The following is a 17,216-nucleotide window of genomic DNA, read 5'->3' as shown; positions in this document are numbered from 1 at the left end:
GTATCTACCATGTCATCATTCTTGAGAGTTTCTTTCAGATTCTAACTTGTCACTGCCTTTGCTTGTGACTCTGGCAGTTCACCCATGACTTAACTTCAAGAAAGCCTACATCTCTTGCAAAATTTCCATTTTATTTCACCTAGCAACTGACTTGCATTGTACGTACACTTTATTATAATATACGTACCCTCAAAATGAGGGAAAGACTGACTGACATCAACAGGCTACTTACTGGTCAATGACAAGCAGTGTCTAAAGAGGGACTTAATTTTATGTGTGCTCACTTAATAGAGAATATTTTTATTCTGTGACAATTCTTGTTTCTCTACCAAATCTAGTAACTGCAAGACTCCAAAACTTGCAAACGTTAACTGAGTGTGCCGAGAACTGTACTGAGTAATTTTAATGCATTAACTCGGGTATTCCTCTCAACAACCCTACGATGTAACTACAATTGTCCCATGTATGGATGTGAGAGTTGGACTGTGAAGAAAGTTGATCGCCGAAGAATTGATGCTTTTGAACTGTGGTGCTGGAGAAGACTCTTGAGAGTCCCTTGGACTGCAAGGAAATCCAACCAGTCCATTCTAAAGGAGATCAATCCTGGGTGTTCACTGGAAGGACTTAGGCTGGGGCTGAAACTCCAATACTTTGGCCACCTCATGCGACGAGTTGACTCACTGGAAGAGTCTGATGCTAGGAGGGATTGGGGGTGGGAGGAGACGGGGACGACAGAGAATGAGATGGCTAGATGGCATCACCGACTCGATGGACATGAGTTTGAGTGAACTCCGGGAGTTGGTGATGGACAGGGAGGCCTGGCGTGCTGTGGTTCATAGGGTCGCAAAGAGTCGGACACGACTAAGCGACTGAACTGAACTGAACTGAAAGATGAGGAAGCATACACAGAGTTGTGAGGGAACTGCCCCAAAGTCACACAGCCAGAAAGTGGCAAATACGGAATAGAAACCCAAGCCCACCTTTCATTCAACAGGGTCAACTGTCTCAGTCATATGTAAAACGTGTGTGCTGTGCTCAGTCACTTCAGTTGTGTCCAACTCTTTGTGACCCCGTGAACTGTACCCCACCAGACTCCTCTGTCCAGACTCCTCTGTCCATGGGATTCTCCAGGCAGGAATACTGGAGTGGGTAGCCATTCCCTCCTCCAGGGATCTTCCAGACCCAGGGACCGAACTCAAGTCTCCTGCGCCTCATGTATTGCAGGCAGGTTCTTCACCGCTAAGGCACTGGGGGAGCCCAAAATGTATAATGAATTCTCTGAAAATAAGAAGCCCCCGTATCTAAGACAGAAGTTCCCAGACTTTTAAGAATCACCTGGGGAGCTCAGTAAAGGTGCAGTTTCAAAAAATAAATAAAAAATGATGCAGGTTCAATGACACTTCTTCAGAGACTCTGATTCAGTAAGTCTGGGGGCCACAACCACCCCAAGAGCATCCTGACATTAGCAGCCTAGGGACCACACTTGAAGACTGACTGAAACTCCTATTCTGCCTCTTCCTGGTCCAACGGAGCCAGACGCAAGGGTCCTCAGTTTTCACATCCCAAATGAAGTAATACTGCCTCCCTCTCCCTTGTTTCACATACCAGCTTTGACCTCAAATGGTAATTCCAGTTCTTTCAAGGCATCTTTCTTTAAAGGCAAGTTTTCTAATTCAACAGCACCTAAAAAATAAAAACACCATAACATGTTCATCCAACAGATGCAGTAGGTGCCTACTGTGTGCCAATCAGTGCAGAGTAAAGGGAGAGCTTCCCATGGAGGCCCAGGCTGTACCTACCACTGTGCTTTGTCTGTGCTGATGTCCCGACCTGCCCACTCTGACATGTAAGCCTGCCAGCAGATGAAGGGTTTAGGGCAGGGATCAGACTAACTAGCCAAGGAGTAAATATTTCAGTCCTTACAGGGTGTATTATATATTCTCTCTTTTTTTTCTTTACAAGTCTTTAAAAATGGAAAAGCCATTCTCAGCTCGAAGAGGGATCTGGCCAGGTGGCCAGTTTACATGCCCCAAGTTTAGGCTAGTATTCACCCAAGGTCCATTAACATTTGAATCGCCTGGGATGAAACACAGATCCTGGTTTCCCTACCTAGATATCTCTGAAATTGAAACAGAAATTTGCCATTTTTAACAAGCTCTCCTCATCCACTGCCCGCCCTCCTAAAATGATATATTCCACACCATGTCTAAGTGCTCCTGTGAGTCCAGTAGAGTTGGTCATCAGAAGGAAGTACACTCTCTCTTCTGGAAAGCCCACCTCCACAGGTTCTCCTTCCCATCCTCACTTGCAGAGTAATGAGCAAAGGCATGAACTGGACCACTGCTCAAGGTCCTTTTCAGCCCCAGCTTTTACCATCACTTAAACCCAAAGTACTAGATGTCTTCGAAGCAGACTGAAGGGACAGTCACGGGGGTGACACTCACTCCCGAAGCTACAGAAGTGACCCTCCCCTGTGCCTAAGGCATGGTACTGGCCACTGGGATTATAAACAAAGGCAGGCAGGGTCCCCACCCTCAAAAAGCTGGGGACACAGCCATCATTTTATGAAGTTGTTTGCACAACAAAGTTGATTTCTGAGTCATATATATCTGTCTGAAATATATTTTCAAGAACAGAAAGTACAGACAAGAACAACTAGCAACCATTATCTGGCAAGAGAACTGAGAAGAAAGGAAAGCAAGTCTTTTCCTCCAAAGACAAACTAATACAAGAAACCTGATTACTTCCCCCTTTGAATGATTAAGATGTGCCTTACTGGCATCTAAAGAAGTATTCAAAGCTAGCATCTGAGCAGATTCTGAGCAAACGGACCGAACTTATTTTTCAGATGTTTGTAGGAACACTTGTCCACATAGGAGACAACCAAAAGAAGTTAACTGTCCCAGAGAGCCCAGAAACAACCCTATATGCACATTTGGGGAGAAAATGATCATCAGAGGAAAAAAATGTGAAACACATTCCTTATCAGTTGAAACTGACTTAAAGGGAGGAAACCATACAGTTTCTTCTTTTAAAGAGCAACATTTGCAATTTGACTCACTTGCCCTATTTTTCAACACCCAAATCTGTCACAAAGGCAGACAGCCCCAGGTTTCCATGGCTGCTGTGCCACATGGAGAACTGGACCTGCAGGCAATCCACACAACGAACAATTAAAGAAGCTGAAGTAAAGACAGCAAAGGAGGTGGTCTCGAAAGAAGACACAGAGGCAACAATGAAGAGAAAAGGCAGCCTACAGAGAGTCCAAAACAAAGGAATCAGACAAAATACAGATCAAAGGCTTCCTACTTCCCTACCCACAACTGGCCCTGCCAGGAAAGGTCCCTCCAAGGAATCAGGCCACAAAGCGCCCAGCATAGGTGAGCACCTTATAGATGATAATGTTCGTTGATTTCCAGGCAGAAAATCTGCAGACTTACTTATGGATGGCTCTCTCATACCAAAACTCCTCAGCTCAGATTAATAAGAAATCTAGTCACTAGTGTGTAGTGCCTGTGCACTCAGCTGTGTCCAACTCTTTGCAATCCCAGGGACTGTAGCCTGCCAGGCTACAGAGGACTGTTCATGATATTTCCCAGGCAAGACTACTGGAGTGAGTTGCCATTTCCTATTCCAGAGGATCTTCCCAACTCAGGGATCGAACCCAGGTCTCCTGCATTGGCAGGCGGATTCTTTACCACTGGGCCACCTGGGAAGCCAGAACTAGGGTGAATTTAGAGTAAATACCTAATGACTACTCAATCCTCCTCCCTGGGCTCCAGGAAAGTCAACCTCATTTAAAGGGCCAACCTGACATTCAGAGCTTATAAAACAGCAAAGGAGGGGGAATCTAAACAGATGCCCACAGCCCACAGTTCAAACTCCTTGACTCAGCACTGGCAGCTGCTACCTTCTGGCCTCAAAGCATCTGAACATGCCCTGCAGGTGTGCACCTTCTGCCTCCACTCACAGACCTCGTTCTGCTGGAAGGTGGTCACCCAGTCCAGGCCATCTACCAAAACCCTGCAAGACCCACTCAAAAGCCACCTCCAGAATAGCTTTCTCAGAGTCCTCCAGACAGGATGAATGACCCTCCTCCCACTGCATTACAGTTGGATCTCTAGTGTAACAACCTAATACATACTGCTTCTACTACTGTACACTCATTTCTGCCTCCCAGACAGGTTAACGGCTCTCTTAGAACAGGGACTACAGAGGAGGGAGCTGGGATGATGCTATTAATAATGATGATGATGACAGTACCTTGAGATCCTACTATGTACCAAGCACTTCATATGCATTTCTTAATTTGATCCTCACAAAAATATAACGAAGTATTACTTTCTTCACTTTTAAAATAAGAAAAGTGAGGCTTAGGGGATAAGCAGGTGCTTATAAATAACAGAGCTGGTCAGCGGTAGTGCCAGAGTTCATACCAGGCCTGGCTGATCTCTGTTGGCAAGAAGGAGAGGGGGTGGGAATTCCCTGGCAGTCCAGTCGTCAGGACTCTGCATTCTCACTGCTGAGGGCCCGGGTCCAATCCCTGGTAAGGAAAACTAAAATTCCACAAGCCTCATGTTACAGCAAAAGAAAAGGCGGGAGGTGTGGGGGGGTGCTGGTGAAGAAGAGGCTTTTATGTAACTTGCCCACAGTCACAAACAACTGTAAAGTGGTGGAACTAGAGTTAGACCCTATGCCTGAGCTCCAAGTATTTTCTACTGTCTCCCCTTTTTGTGTCATTCCATAGTACAGTCTTACCCAAAGCAAGTGCTCAGTATTTGTTGAATGACTGAACAAATGAAATATTATACAAGTGCTGTCTCTGTCCTTCAACTTCTATGCTAGTTTGCATTCTCATTGCTTTGAGCATGTGTGCACAGTCTATCCTTGAAGTCCAATGCACCAGCCAGTCATAACGCTGATGTTCAAATGGTGATGATAACTAACAGTGACTGAAGGTCCACCGAATGCCAAGAGTAGTTCTAGCTCTTTGACCCACATTAATGGGTTCAGTCCTTAGGACGGCATGAGACAGGGAATATTCTGTCCAGTTTGCAAAATGGGAGACTGAAGCATTAAGAATTTGAGTAATTTAGTGCTAGGGTAAGGTACAACACGATAAGTAGAGTTAACGTATATGTTGTATATCAAAATTGAATCCTAGGAGCTCTCACCACAAGAAAAAAGGTTTATTTCTTTAATTTTGTATCAAAATGAGATGATGCATGTTCACTATACTTACTGATGATCATTTCATGATGTATGTAAGTCAAATCATTATACTGTACACCTTAACCTTATAGAAGACTCCATGTCAATTATATCTCAGTAAAAGTGGAAGAAGAAAAAAAGAATTTGAGTAATTTGCCCAACTTATTGGTCTAAGTGAAGGAACTGGGATTCAAACCCAGTCTGACTACAAAATTCATACGCTTAGCAACTATTTCGGTCTCCTTTGTATCTCCCAAAGTATCTGTAAATATCTCTTAGTTCAGTTCAGTTCAGTTACCCAGTCGTGTCCAACTCTTTGAGACCCCATGGTCTGCAGCACGCCAGGCCTCCCTGTCCATCACCAACTCCTGGAGTTTATTCAAACTCATGTCCATTGAGTCGGTGATGCCATCCAACCATCTCATCTTCTGTCATTCCCTTCTCCTCCTGCCTTCAATCTTTCCCAGCATTAGGGTCTTTTCAAATGAGTCAGTTCTTTGCATCAGGTGGCCAGAGTTTCAGCTTCAACATCAGTTCTTCCAATGAATATTCAGGCCTGATTTCCTTTAGGATGAACTGGTTGGATTTCCTTGCTGTCCAAGGGACTCTAAAGGGTCTTCTCCAATACCACAGTTCAAAAGCATCAATTCTTCAGCACTCAGCTTTCTTTATAGTCCAACTATCCATCCATATATGACTACTGCAAAAACGATAGCCTTGAATAGATGGGCCTTTGTTGGCAAAGTAATGTCTCTGCTTTTTAATATGCTGTCTAGGTTGGTCATAACTTTCCTTCCAAGGAGTGTCTTTTAATTTCATGGCTGCAGTCACTATCTGCAGTGATTCTGGAGCCCAAAAAAATAAAGTCTGACATTGTTTCCCAATCTATTTCCCATGAAGTGATGGGACCAGATGCCATGATCTTAGTTTTCTGAATGTTGAGCTTTAAGCCAACTTTTTCACTGTCCTCTTTCACTTTCATCAAGAGGCTCCTTAATTCCTCTTCACTTTCTGCCATAACGTGGTGTCATCTACGTATCTGAGGTTACTGACATTTCTCCCGGCGATCTTGACTCCAGCTTGTGCTTCATCCAGCCCAGCATTTCTCATGATGTACTCTGCATATAAGTTAAATAAGCAGGGTGACATACACAGCCTTGACATACTGCTTTTCCTATTTGGAACCAGTCTGTTATTCCATGTCCAGTTCTAACTGTTGCTTCCTGACCTGCATACAGATTTCTAAAGAAGCAGGTAAGGTGGTCTGGTATTCCCATCTCTTGAAGAATTTCCCAGTCTGTTGTGATCCACAGAGTCAAAGGCTTTGACATAGTCAAAAGCAGAAACAGATGTTTTTCTGCAACTCTCTTGCTTTTTCGATGATCCAACGGATGTTGGCAATTTGATCTCTGGTTCCTCTGCCTTTTCTAAATCCAGCTTGAACATCTGGAAGTTCACAGTTTACGTATTACTGAAGCCTGGCTTGAAGAATTTTGAGTATTACTTTACTAGCGCGTGAGATGAGTGCAACTTTGCAATAGTTTGAGCATTCTTTGGCATTGCCTTTCTTTAGGATTGGAATGAAAATTGACCTTTTCCAGTCCTGTGGCCATTGCTGAGTTCTCCAAATTTGCTGACATATTGAGTGCAGCACTTTCACAGCATCATCTTTCAGGATTTGAAATAGCTCAACTGGAATTCCATCACCTCCACTAGCTTTGTTTGTAGTGATGCTTCCTAAGGCCCACTTGACTTCACATTCCAGGATGTCTGGCTCTAGGGGAGTGATCACACCACGTGATTAACTGGGTTGTGAAGATCTTTTTTATACAGTTATTGTGTGTATTCTTGCCACCTCTTTTTAATATCTTCTGCTTCTGTTAGGTCCATACCATTTCTGTCCTTTATGGAGCCCATCTTTGCATGAAATGTTCCCTTGGTATCTCTAATTTTCTTGACGAGATTTCTAGTCTTTCCCATTCTGTTGTTTTCCTCTATTTCTTTGTATTGATCGCTGAGGAAGGCTTTCTTATCTCTCCTTGATATTCTTTGGAACTCTGCATTCAAATGGGTATTTTCCTTTTCTCCTTTGCTTTTCACTTCTCTTCTTTTCACAGCTATTTGTAAGGCCTCCTCAGACAGCCATTTTGCTTTTTTGCATTTCTTTTTCTTGGGGATGGTCCTGATCCCTGAACCTCTGTCCATAGTTGATCAGGCACTCAGTCTATCAGATCTAGTCCCTGAAATCTATTTCTCACTTCAACTGTATAATCATAAGGGATTTGCTTTAGGTCATACCTGAATGGTTTAATGGTTTTCCCCATTTTCTTCAATTTAAGTCTGAATTTGGCAATAAGGAATTCATGATCTGATGATCATGATCTTCAGCATTACTGGTCAGGTAATTACCTCTAGACAAACTGAAATAACACTCTCATTCTTCTCTCGTATCCTCTGCCCCCAAACCCTCCTTAACCATGTCATCAAGATCAACAAAAAAGTTTTCAACTCCTTTACAAAGCCATTCTCTCAGTGCACTGTGATGCTCTAAAACTTTTTGGCCAAGCACCATGGCGTGCTCCAGATCCATAAACAGAGAGTAACTACATCAGTTACAAAAGAAAAAGCATGTTTCTATTCTACAGAGACACATTCCTCAAACTCCGTAGGCTTGTTAAAAGCCATAGAGAATACTTTTTAAGAAAAGATAAGCACAGAAAAGGGGTAGAAAGCTTCAGAGATACCCACAGTTGTCCTTACAGGATATATTCTGTCTGAAATTGCTGAGATTACAGGGACTTCCCTGGTGGTTTGTGGCTGAGGCTCCGAGTTTCCAATGCAGGGGGCCTGCACTCAATCCTTGGTCTGGGAACTAGATCCCACATACTCCAACTAAAGATCTTGCCTGGCGCAATGAGGACAGAACATCCTGCATGACACAACTAAGACCCAGCACAGCCAAATAAGTAAATTAAAAAATTTCTTTAAAAAAGCAACTTTAGCTAGGAGGGTCAGAGAAGCATCTCTGAGGAAGTGGTGTTTGAGCAGACTGGACCAGAGTGATGGCACAGTCACACAGGCATCTGGAGGAAAGGTAATCCAGGTGTTCTGCATGTTCAGGACCAACCAGAAGGACAAAAGGTCAAGTGTTAGGATCGAAGGTCAGAGAGGAAGGAGGACGGACCTGGTTGTTAACATTGGTCCAAACTGAAACAAAGACAGACTGATGTAAAATGTAGCAGCTTGGTTGGCAAAAGGATAAATGGGAGATCTACCCATTGTGGAAGGCCCTGTGTGGGATCAAGGTAGTTATTCTTGCAGGACATGTATGTCCCTTCTGTATAGTAGAAGGCAGGAGTTTAGAATCCAGCCCAGCCCAGCTCCATCCCATCCCCCACATCTCATGGAAGTCAGAGTCCTTGAATCAGAGTCAGAATCAGGATGGAGGGGCGCTAGGACCTAGGCCAGAGATGGCAGAGGCCAGGTGATCCACTGAGAATGCCCCCACCCCACCCAATGCACACCTGGCTACTTGGTCAAGCAGCCTTTCATGCAGAGCCCACATGCAGGCCGAATCCTTTACAGGGACTTGCCTGGTGGTCCAGGGGCTAAGACTCCACGCTCCCAATGCAGGGGGCCCGGGTTCAATCCCTAGTCAGGGAACTAGATCCCACATGCCACAACTAAGAGCTCATATGCTTCAACCAATACCTGGCACAACCAAAATAAATAAGCAATAATAATTTTAAAAAATAGATAAAATTGCTGAGGTTCAAAGTCTATTATCAGTGGAGACGCCATAACTGATCAGATACCAATTTCTATTTATTAATTTCTTTAGCAAACATCCCTCTTACCACATCCCTCTTGAGAAAGCCAGCTCTGTTGTCAGCAATGTTGTGGTTTGCAGGGCTCCTTCTGGGCCCGGTAACCTGCCCTGTTCACCCCATTAGCTTCACAGTGTGTCTGAGAACTTCAATCAAAGACAAAACCTCGACACTACTATTATACTTTAAACACAACCCTATCCCAGGCAAACACAGCACTTTCACTTTCCATCAAGAAGCTCCCTTTCAGGAAAGTGCAGAGGAAAAAAAAAAAAGAATAGGAAAGAAGCCACTGCTGTTTCCAATGAAAGGAAGGGAGCGGCAGAGGTGGGGGGATGCAACCCTGCGAGCTCCCTGTGGCCTATCGCTGCCGTGATCCTTCCCCTGGCTTGGGTGGGTCAGGAAACCCCAGAGAATGCTGCTTCTGGGAACAGTAAATCACTGCACCTGTGCTCAGGCTGTCCACATATCTGCTTCATGGCCAGCCCCCCTAACCTGCCCCAGTACACTTGCCAAAACTCACACTCCCAGGAGGTCCAGGAGGTTTCCACTATGTTTGAGGCCCTCTTTCCTCTTTCTATGATTCTACATGTTTGCACACTGACTTGATCTTTCTTTTCCTAGATGTGTTAAAGGGTTCCGTTTTGAGTTGAGCAAAGAGAACTTAGAGCAAGGAAGGAGAAGAAAGCACTTTTCCAACCCCCTCATCAAACCACTAGGCTGTATTTAGGAAGTATAGCCTTGTCAATGGAGAAGGCAATGGCAAGCCACTCCAGTACTCTTGCCTAGGAAATCCCATGGATGGAGGAGCCTGGTAGGCTGCACTCCGTGGGGTCGCTAAGGGTTGGACACGACTGAGCGACTTCACTTTCACTTTTCACTTTCACACATTAGAGAAGGAAATGGCAACCCACTCCAGTGTTCTTGCCTGGAGAATCCCAGGGACGGGGGAGCCTGGTGGCTTCCGTCTATGGGGTCACACAGAGTCGGACACGACTGAAGTGACTTAGCAGCAGCAGCAGCAGCAGCAGCCTTGTCAAGGTGAAAATGTCTCAAGCTTTAGGTATTTTACTACTCAGCAAGACAAGATCCCAGAAATTCTGTCGGAAGACCCTACAGTAACATGTGGGTATCTATTACACACCAGCAGGAAAGGAGCTTCAAAGGCCACTCCACTTGATCCTTACAGCAACCCATAGAGGTATATTGCCCTCTATTTAGAAAGAAACTGAGGCTCAGAATTACAATGATTTGTTCATATAGCTAACAAGTAACAGCAGGATTTGAAGCTGAAGCTAATGCCACTGTCACTACATCCTGGCTGCTTCCATAAAGCCCTATAAAACTAAAAACATTAACTGGGGCAAAGCATAGTCACCAGTAGTATGGTCTTTTTAAAATTATTATTATTATTATGTAATACTTCCCTAAACTCTATGACAATAGAGCTACCTACTTAAGTTACAATAATCCGTGTCCTATGGGGGAACATTATTTTCTTTTGCACATATTTGGAACAAAGCCATCTGGCCATTGAGGTTTATTATTCTCAGTACAATAAAAAGAATATAAAAAATAGATATCCAATCTGCAAAGCACAGTTCACCAAAAAGAGACACACGTACTCACCTTTCAAAAGTGCCACGGAGAGCTGGTCAGTGTTCAGGTTATTGACATATTTCCCCAGGTAGGTATTAAGAACCCAGGCTACAAGACCTTCCAACATGACTATATCCTCAAGACAAGGTGTTTAAAACTCATGGATTATTCTTTATTTCTCTCTCTCATGGTCACAGAAGAATCTATGGAAGAATAAAAAAAAAAAGAAAATGAACAGAAAAACCAAACAATTTTTCCGAGATGATATCCTACTCTATCTGTCCTGAAAGTAGATGGATACAAAGCACAGATTTAAGTAAAGATGGGGTGAATGTTCACAGCACCACCATTTACAATAGCCAAGAGATGAAAGCAACCTAACTGTTGTCAACAGATGACTGGATAAAGAAGGTGTGGTTTACATGTACAATGGAATACTACTCAGCCACAAAGAAAAGAAGGAAAGGGACTTCTCTGGTGGTCTAGAGGTTAAGCAATGAAGGGGACGCAGGTTCAATTCCTGGTCAGGGAACTAAGACCCCACATTCCTCGGAGCAACTAAGCACACACGCTACAACTGCTGAAGCCCACATGCTCTGGAGTCCCCAAGCCACAACTGCTGAGCCCACACACCACAACGAGAAAGTCCACGTGTCTCAACAAGAGATCCCAAACACAATGAAGACGCCACGTGCCATAAAAACATGATGAAGCCAAATGAAGAAATACTTTTTAAAAAGAAGGAAAATATTGCTATTTGCAGCAACATGCATGGACCTAGAGAATATCAAACAAAGTGAAGTCAGACAGAGAAAGACAAATACTACATGATATCATTTATATGTGAAATCTAAAAAGATAATACAAATGAATCTATATATACAACAGAAACAGACTCACAGACATAGAAAATAAGCTTACAGTTACTAAAGGGGGAAGAAGGGAGGGATAAATTAGGAGTGTGGGATTAGCAGACACACACTACTATACATAAAATAGATTTAAGCAACAACGACCCACTGCAATATTGTATAATAACCTATAATGGAAAATAAACCTGAAATATATATATTTAGAACTGAATCACTTTGCTGCACACCTGAAACTAACTTCAATCTAAAAAAAAAAAAAAAAATGATGGATGGGAAGCACTGTTAAGATTCCACCACTAGTAAATGGAAGGCCAAACCAATACATTACATACTGATGCAGCTGCAAAGAATGGTCACTTATAAATTAACCAAAAATTACCTACAATTCAAAGTTGTGCGTCTTTTTGATGTAACTGATCATTAAACTGATTGCTTTTGGTGACTGACCTGGGGGCTAGGCTATCCTGATCAGAGGTTCTATCCAGATGTGACCTGGCAACATCTAGAGATATTTCTGAATATTATGACTGGGAGCTGGGGCTGGGGGGCGGGGGGGAGGCTGGAATTTTGCCACTGGTACCTTATGAGAGGAGACGGGCCATGGAAGCTGCTGAACTCCCTACAATGCACAAGATAGCCCTTCACAGCAAAGAATTATCCAGCCCAATATGCCAACAGTACCAAGGAAGAGAAACCCTGTCCTAGATTAAAGCAAAAATGGCTCAAGAGGGACTTCCCAGGTGGTGCATTGGATGGGCGTCCGCCTGCCAATGCAGAAGACACAGGTTCAAACCTTGGTCCAGGAAGATCCCACATGCCTCACGGCAACTTAAGCCCGTGCGCTACAACTACTGAACTGCCGTGCCCTAGAACCTGTGCTCCTCAAGCCACCGCAAGGAGGAGCCCTCACACTGCAACAAAGAGTAGCCCCTAGCTCCCCACAACTGGAGAAAGCCCAAGAAAAGCAACGAAGACCCGCATGTGTTAAGTTGCTTCAGTCATGTCCAACTCCTTGCCACCCCACAGACTGCAGCCTGCCAGGCTCCTCTGTCCATGGGATTCTCCAGGCAAGAATACCGGACTGGATTGTCATTTCCTCCTCCAGGGGATCTTCCTCACCCAGGGATTGAACCCAAGCCTCTTATGTCTCTTGCATTGGCAGGTGGGTTCTTGACCACTAGTGCAACCTGAGAAGTCCAACGAAGACCTAACACAGTCAAAAAAAAAAAAAGAAAAATGGCCTAAGAGACTGTATCAATGAACTTCATATTCTGCAATGATCCTCTTAAACCTTCCTGAAATAAATTTTGCAAATTTGTTTATCGGGATCATTTGTAAAATGATATAAATGGAAGGGAGACAGCAGTGGTTTATCACTGTTCTTAAATGTCCTAGTACTGCATTACTGGTACTTGGACACCAGCTGATGCTGATTCAATACATTAGTCAGTCACTACAAACACCAGAAATCTTCTGGTTCCAGCTATAATATTCACACCCAGTACTGATTTATTACTGTCCACCATAATAACTGGTGTCCATTAGAATTACAAAAGATAAATTTTTAGTATTCCATTAACATAGGGAACTTGAGACATAAAAGTTTAAACAGGTATCAAAATTTCTCAGCTAGTAGATCCCAGTTAGTTAGATGTGGGCTCCACATCTCGCTCTGAGCCAAGCATGCGGGACACCAGCCCACCAAGCCTGACGCTCCAGGTTTGCTGTGGCAGGCATCCCACTTGGAACTGGCCCTTTCTGGATCCTTTCCAAGCACTTTGCCCCACCTCCCGTGATTCATCTTAGTGCCAGAAGACACTCTTAGGCCAACTGAGAGGCCTCCACCTACCAAAACCCCCCAAACACAAAGCTCTTTAAGAATTAACCTGCAGGAAAAATTGTTTCTTATTTGTCAACAGTGTTCTGCATTTCCAGATTAAATTAACTCTTATTTGTCAACAATGACAGTAAAAACATATAAGAAAATAAGTGCTTTGTTGTTGTTTAGTTGCTAAGTCATGTCTGACTCTTTTGTGACCAAGGACTGCAGCCCCACCAGGCCCCTCTGTCCATGAGATTTCCCAGGCAAGAATACTGGAGTGGGCTGCCATTTCCTACTTCAGGGGATCTTCCTGATACAGGGATCAAAGCCGAGTCTCTTCAGTCTCCTGCACTGGCAGGCAGATTCTTTACTACTGAGCCACCTGGGAACACTAATTTCTTTCCAAAGATCTTTTGTAAAGCACATTTTATGTAAAATTATGAATCTGCTAAAAATTATCAGGTACATTTAAAGAAGAGATTACAAGAACAAGTTTCTTAAAATAAGAATAAAGGAAACACTTCAATATAACTTTAAACAAGTAAATCTTTGAAAACAAAACATGAATCCGACTAACCTAGCCTTACTATGCAAACTCCAAACACACTTAAACAAAGAGCCAAAGTCGGAGTACTCTTTTTGAAGTAACTGCCATTGATTCTGGCCCTAAATGCCAACAAACTCTGAAGTGCCAACTACAAGTGCTCTCTGAGTAGGAATAAAGGGAAACAACTATCAGTTTGTACACAAGATCTGAGCCTGTTCTACTTCCCCTGAAGGTGGAGGACGGGAAAGACCAGATTAAAAGAAGATGGGGTGAGAGGCACTATAAAACGCCGTGGGAAATAGGTTAAGGCCCAAGCCAGACGGCATCCATAAACTCTGCTAAGCGTCTAAACCAGGCTTGAGGCCACTTCAAGGATTCCCTTAAGGAATCCGGTGTCAGGAAGGGCCCCCAGGCTGGCCAGAATCCCAAAGTGCTTACACTCCTGTCCATCAGGACTTCTCCGCAGCTGCCTGGCACTAACCCCCACCTGGCCTCCCCTAATTGGTGGGGCAGGTGACACTGGAGATCAGTGTTCAGCCCACGGGCGGGCAGACAGCTGGCCATGACCTTGAGCCAGGCCCCTCCCTCGAGGAGCGGCTGGAGTCCTAAGTAGGAAGGGCTGGCGACAGGAGCGGAGGCGGCGGGGCGGAGGGTTGCCTGCACAAGGAGCTCGAAAATCAGCGGCCGGAGAGGGGCGGGAGCCAGGCCCGGGGCCCCGCAGGAAGGAAACAGCCCAGGAGGCGAGGCTCCCCTCAGCCCGTGCGCCTCCCCCCTGCTCAGAACCCTACGCCCAGCTCTGGGGGGACGGAGACCCCACCTACCAGATAGAGCCAGGAAGGAATAGCTCCAGGTGTCCCCAAGACCCGGGAAGGAGGGGCTCAGCCAGGGCATGACCCCGGAGGGCGAGGGGCAAAGAGGTTTGAAGCCTGATGTCCCCAGCCCAGATCGGGACCCCAAAAGATGGAGAAGGGGGTGGTTAAGACCCTCTAGAACCCTGACTGAAGATCCTTCTTGGGAACAGGTAGCGAGGCTCATACACTGGGCTCTCGTGTGGAGACCAAGGCTCCGGCGGGGAGACGCGGGTTGACACTCCCTTCATCCCCGGGCACCAGGCTGCCCCGACCCTGGAGAGGATGCGGGGTCTGGCGGGGGCTCGCACTCCCCAGGACACGGACGCCGGAGTCCCGGGAGGCTCAGGACTTCCGAGCGTGTGGCTAGGGTGCCCGCAGAGGCTCGGACGCGGGGGTCCCGGTGAGGGCGGGCCGCTCGGGGATGTCGGGGGCTCGGACGCCCCAGGACTTCACCGAGGAGCTCGGAGGGCCCGACGGTGGGGTCCCCGGGCTCCCCGCGCCACGCTCCCCGCGGGCGGGCCCGGGCCTCTAGGTCTGAAGCAGATCCCGAGCAGCCGACCGCGGGTCCACGCCCGCCCTGAGTCCCCTGGCCCTGCTCGCCGCCCGGCGCCGCCCCGCCTCGGCCCGTACCTGTCGGTGTCCGGACCGCCCGCCCCAGCCCGGCACTGCGCGGCGCTTCCTCTCCGCGGCTCCTCAATGGCGCTGGCCGGCCGCACTCAGACCCGCCCCGACCCGACCAATCGAGCGAGCGACTCGCCGGCGCCTGGCCAGCCGAGCGCCGAGTCATCGAGGAGGCGCCGCCGGCCGCCCCCTCCAGAGTTCGCAGGTGCTGGAGCAGAATGGGGAGAAAGGCCCTAACTGCCTCATTTTATAGCATGTGGGTAAACCGAGTCCGGGGGAAGGCTGCAGGTTGAGATGATAATATTTAGGACAGACTGGCCTGCAGTCGGTTCGGCACTTAGCAGTTCACGGGTCTGTTAAAACATAATTCAGACTTTGCCACTTGCCTGCTTAAAACTGCTTCCCCACTACACTTTAATTAAAACCCATTCCTCAGAGAGCCGAAACCAAGATCCTACTGAATTTGTTCCACTCCGATTTTTGCTACTCTTTCCTGGGCCCTCTCTGCCCCTGCATCCTCCAGTTCCTACCTTAGGACCTTTCATTTCGCATCTCTCTACTTAGGATGACTTTACAGAAACCATCGCTGTCCAGTGGGAGTATAATACAGTTGTTGTTGTGAAGTCGTGTCCAATTCTTTGCGGCCCCATGGACTGCAGAACGCCAGGCACGTCTGTCCTCCACAATCTTCCAGAGTTTGCTCAAACTCATGTCCATTGAGTCAGTGATGCCATCCAACCTTCTCATCCTCTGCCACCCCTCTTCTCCTTTGGCCTTCAATCTTTCCGGGGGATCCGGGTCTTTACTAATGAATTGGCTCTTTGCATCAGCTCCAAAGTATTGAAGCTTCAGCTTCAGCATCAGTCCTTCCAATGAGTATTCAGGGTTGATTTCCTTTAGGATTGACTGGTTTGATCTCCTTGCAGTCCAAGGGATTCTGAAGCATCTTCTCTACCACCACAATTGGAAAGCATCAATTCTTTGGTGCTAAGCTGCATACTAAATTTACTTAATTGGTACATTTTTTTTAAGGGAAAACTAAAACCTGAAATTAATAATATATTTTATTTAATCCAACATGTTCTAAATATTATCATCTCAACCTGTTCAGTTCAGTTCAGTCGCTTAGTCGTGTCCGACTCCTTGTGACCCCATGGACTGCAAAACTCCAGGCCTCCCTGTCCATCACCAATTCCCAGAGTTTACTCAAACTCATGTCCTTTGAGCCGGTGATACCATCCAACCACCTCATCCTCTATCGTTTCCTTCTTTTCCCGCCTTCAATCTTTCCCAGCATCAGGGTCTTTTCAAAATGAGTCAGTTCTTCACATCAGGTAACCAAAGTATTGGAGTTTCAGCCTCAACATCAGTCCTTCCAATGAATATTCAGGACTGATCAACCTATAACTAACAGGAAAAGTATTATTAAGATGTTTTGGGGACTTCCCTGGTGGTCCAATGGCTAAGGCTGCACTCCCAGTGCAAGGGCCCTGGGTTCAAAATCTCTTGTCAGGGAACTAGATCTCACATGCCACAACTAAGTTCACATGCCACAACTAAGTTCACATGCCACAACTAAAAATCCCACATGCTGCAACTAAGACCTGGTAAAACAAAATAAACAATTTTTTTTTAAAAAAAGAACCACTGTCAAAAAAAAAAGACATTAGTTTTTTAAATCTCGTGTGTATTTTACACTATGGCACATCACAATATGAATGCAGCATTTCAAGTGCTCAATAGATGTATATGGCTACAGGGCAACTCTGAATAATCATATAGCCTACTCTTTGCTTCAAAATTCCATCTCAGAGGATTTCCCTGCTGCCCTATCTTAAGTTCCCCTCATTCATTATCCTGTTACAT

General features: G+C 45.6%; 1 protein-coding gene across 8 annotated transcripts in view; it reads right to left on the bottom strand.

The window, feature by feature from the left end:
- Positions 1-15,449, bottom strand: part of VPS13D (vacuolar protein sorting 13 homolog D) — a 273,340-nt gene extending 257,891 nt beyond the window's left edge. For 6 of the 8 annotated variants that reach the window (XR_016039627.1, XM_088845449.1, XM_088845452.1 and 3 more), the window contains exons 1-4: positions 15,360-15,441; positions 12,629-12,716; positions 10,668-10,840; positions 1,606-1,683 (exon numbers count right to left, since the gene is read on the bottom strand). Coding sequence is in view for 7 of the 8 variants with exons in the window: in XM_088845449.1 (XP_088701575.1) it covers positions 1,606-1,683; positions 10,668-10,764 (175 nt within the window). In the remaining variant the exon portion in view is untranslated. Of the gene's footprint in view, positions 1-1,605; positions 1,684-10,667; positions 10,841-12,586; positions 12,717-15,359 lie in introns of all 8 variants that reach the window. The other 2 variants (XM_088845451.1, XM_088845450.1) reach the window with 2 other exon arrangements.
- Between the last annotated feature and the right edge of the window lie 1,767 nt (positions 15,450-17,216).

This window comes from Moschus berezovskii, chromosome 17 (assembly GCF_049115385.1).
Source record: "Moschus berezovskii isolate FMDL1 chromosome 17, NW_MosBer_1.0, whole genome shotgun sequence".
Lineage (NCBI taxonomy): Eukaryota > Metazoa > Chordata > Mammalia > Artiodactyla > Moschidae > Moschus > Moschus berezovskii.
The sequence above is the reverse complement of the archived record's forward strand: the minus strand, read 5'-3'. Positions and strand labels throughout refer to the sequence as shown.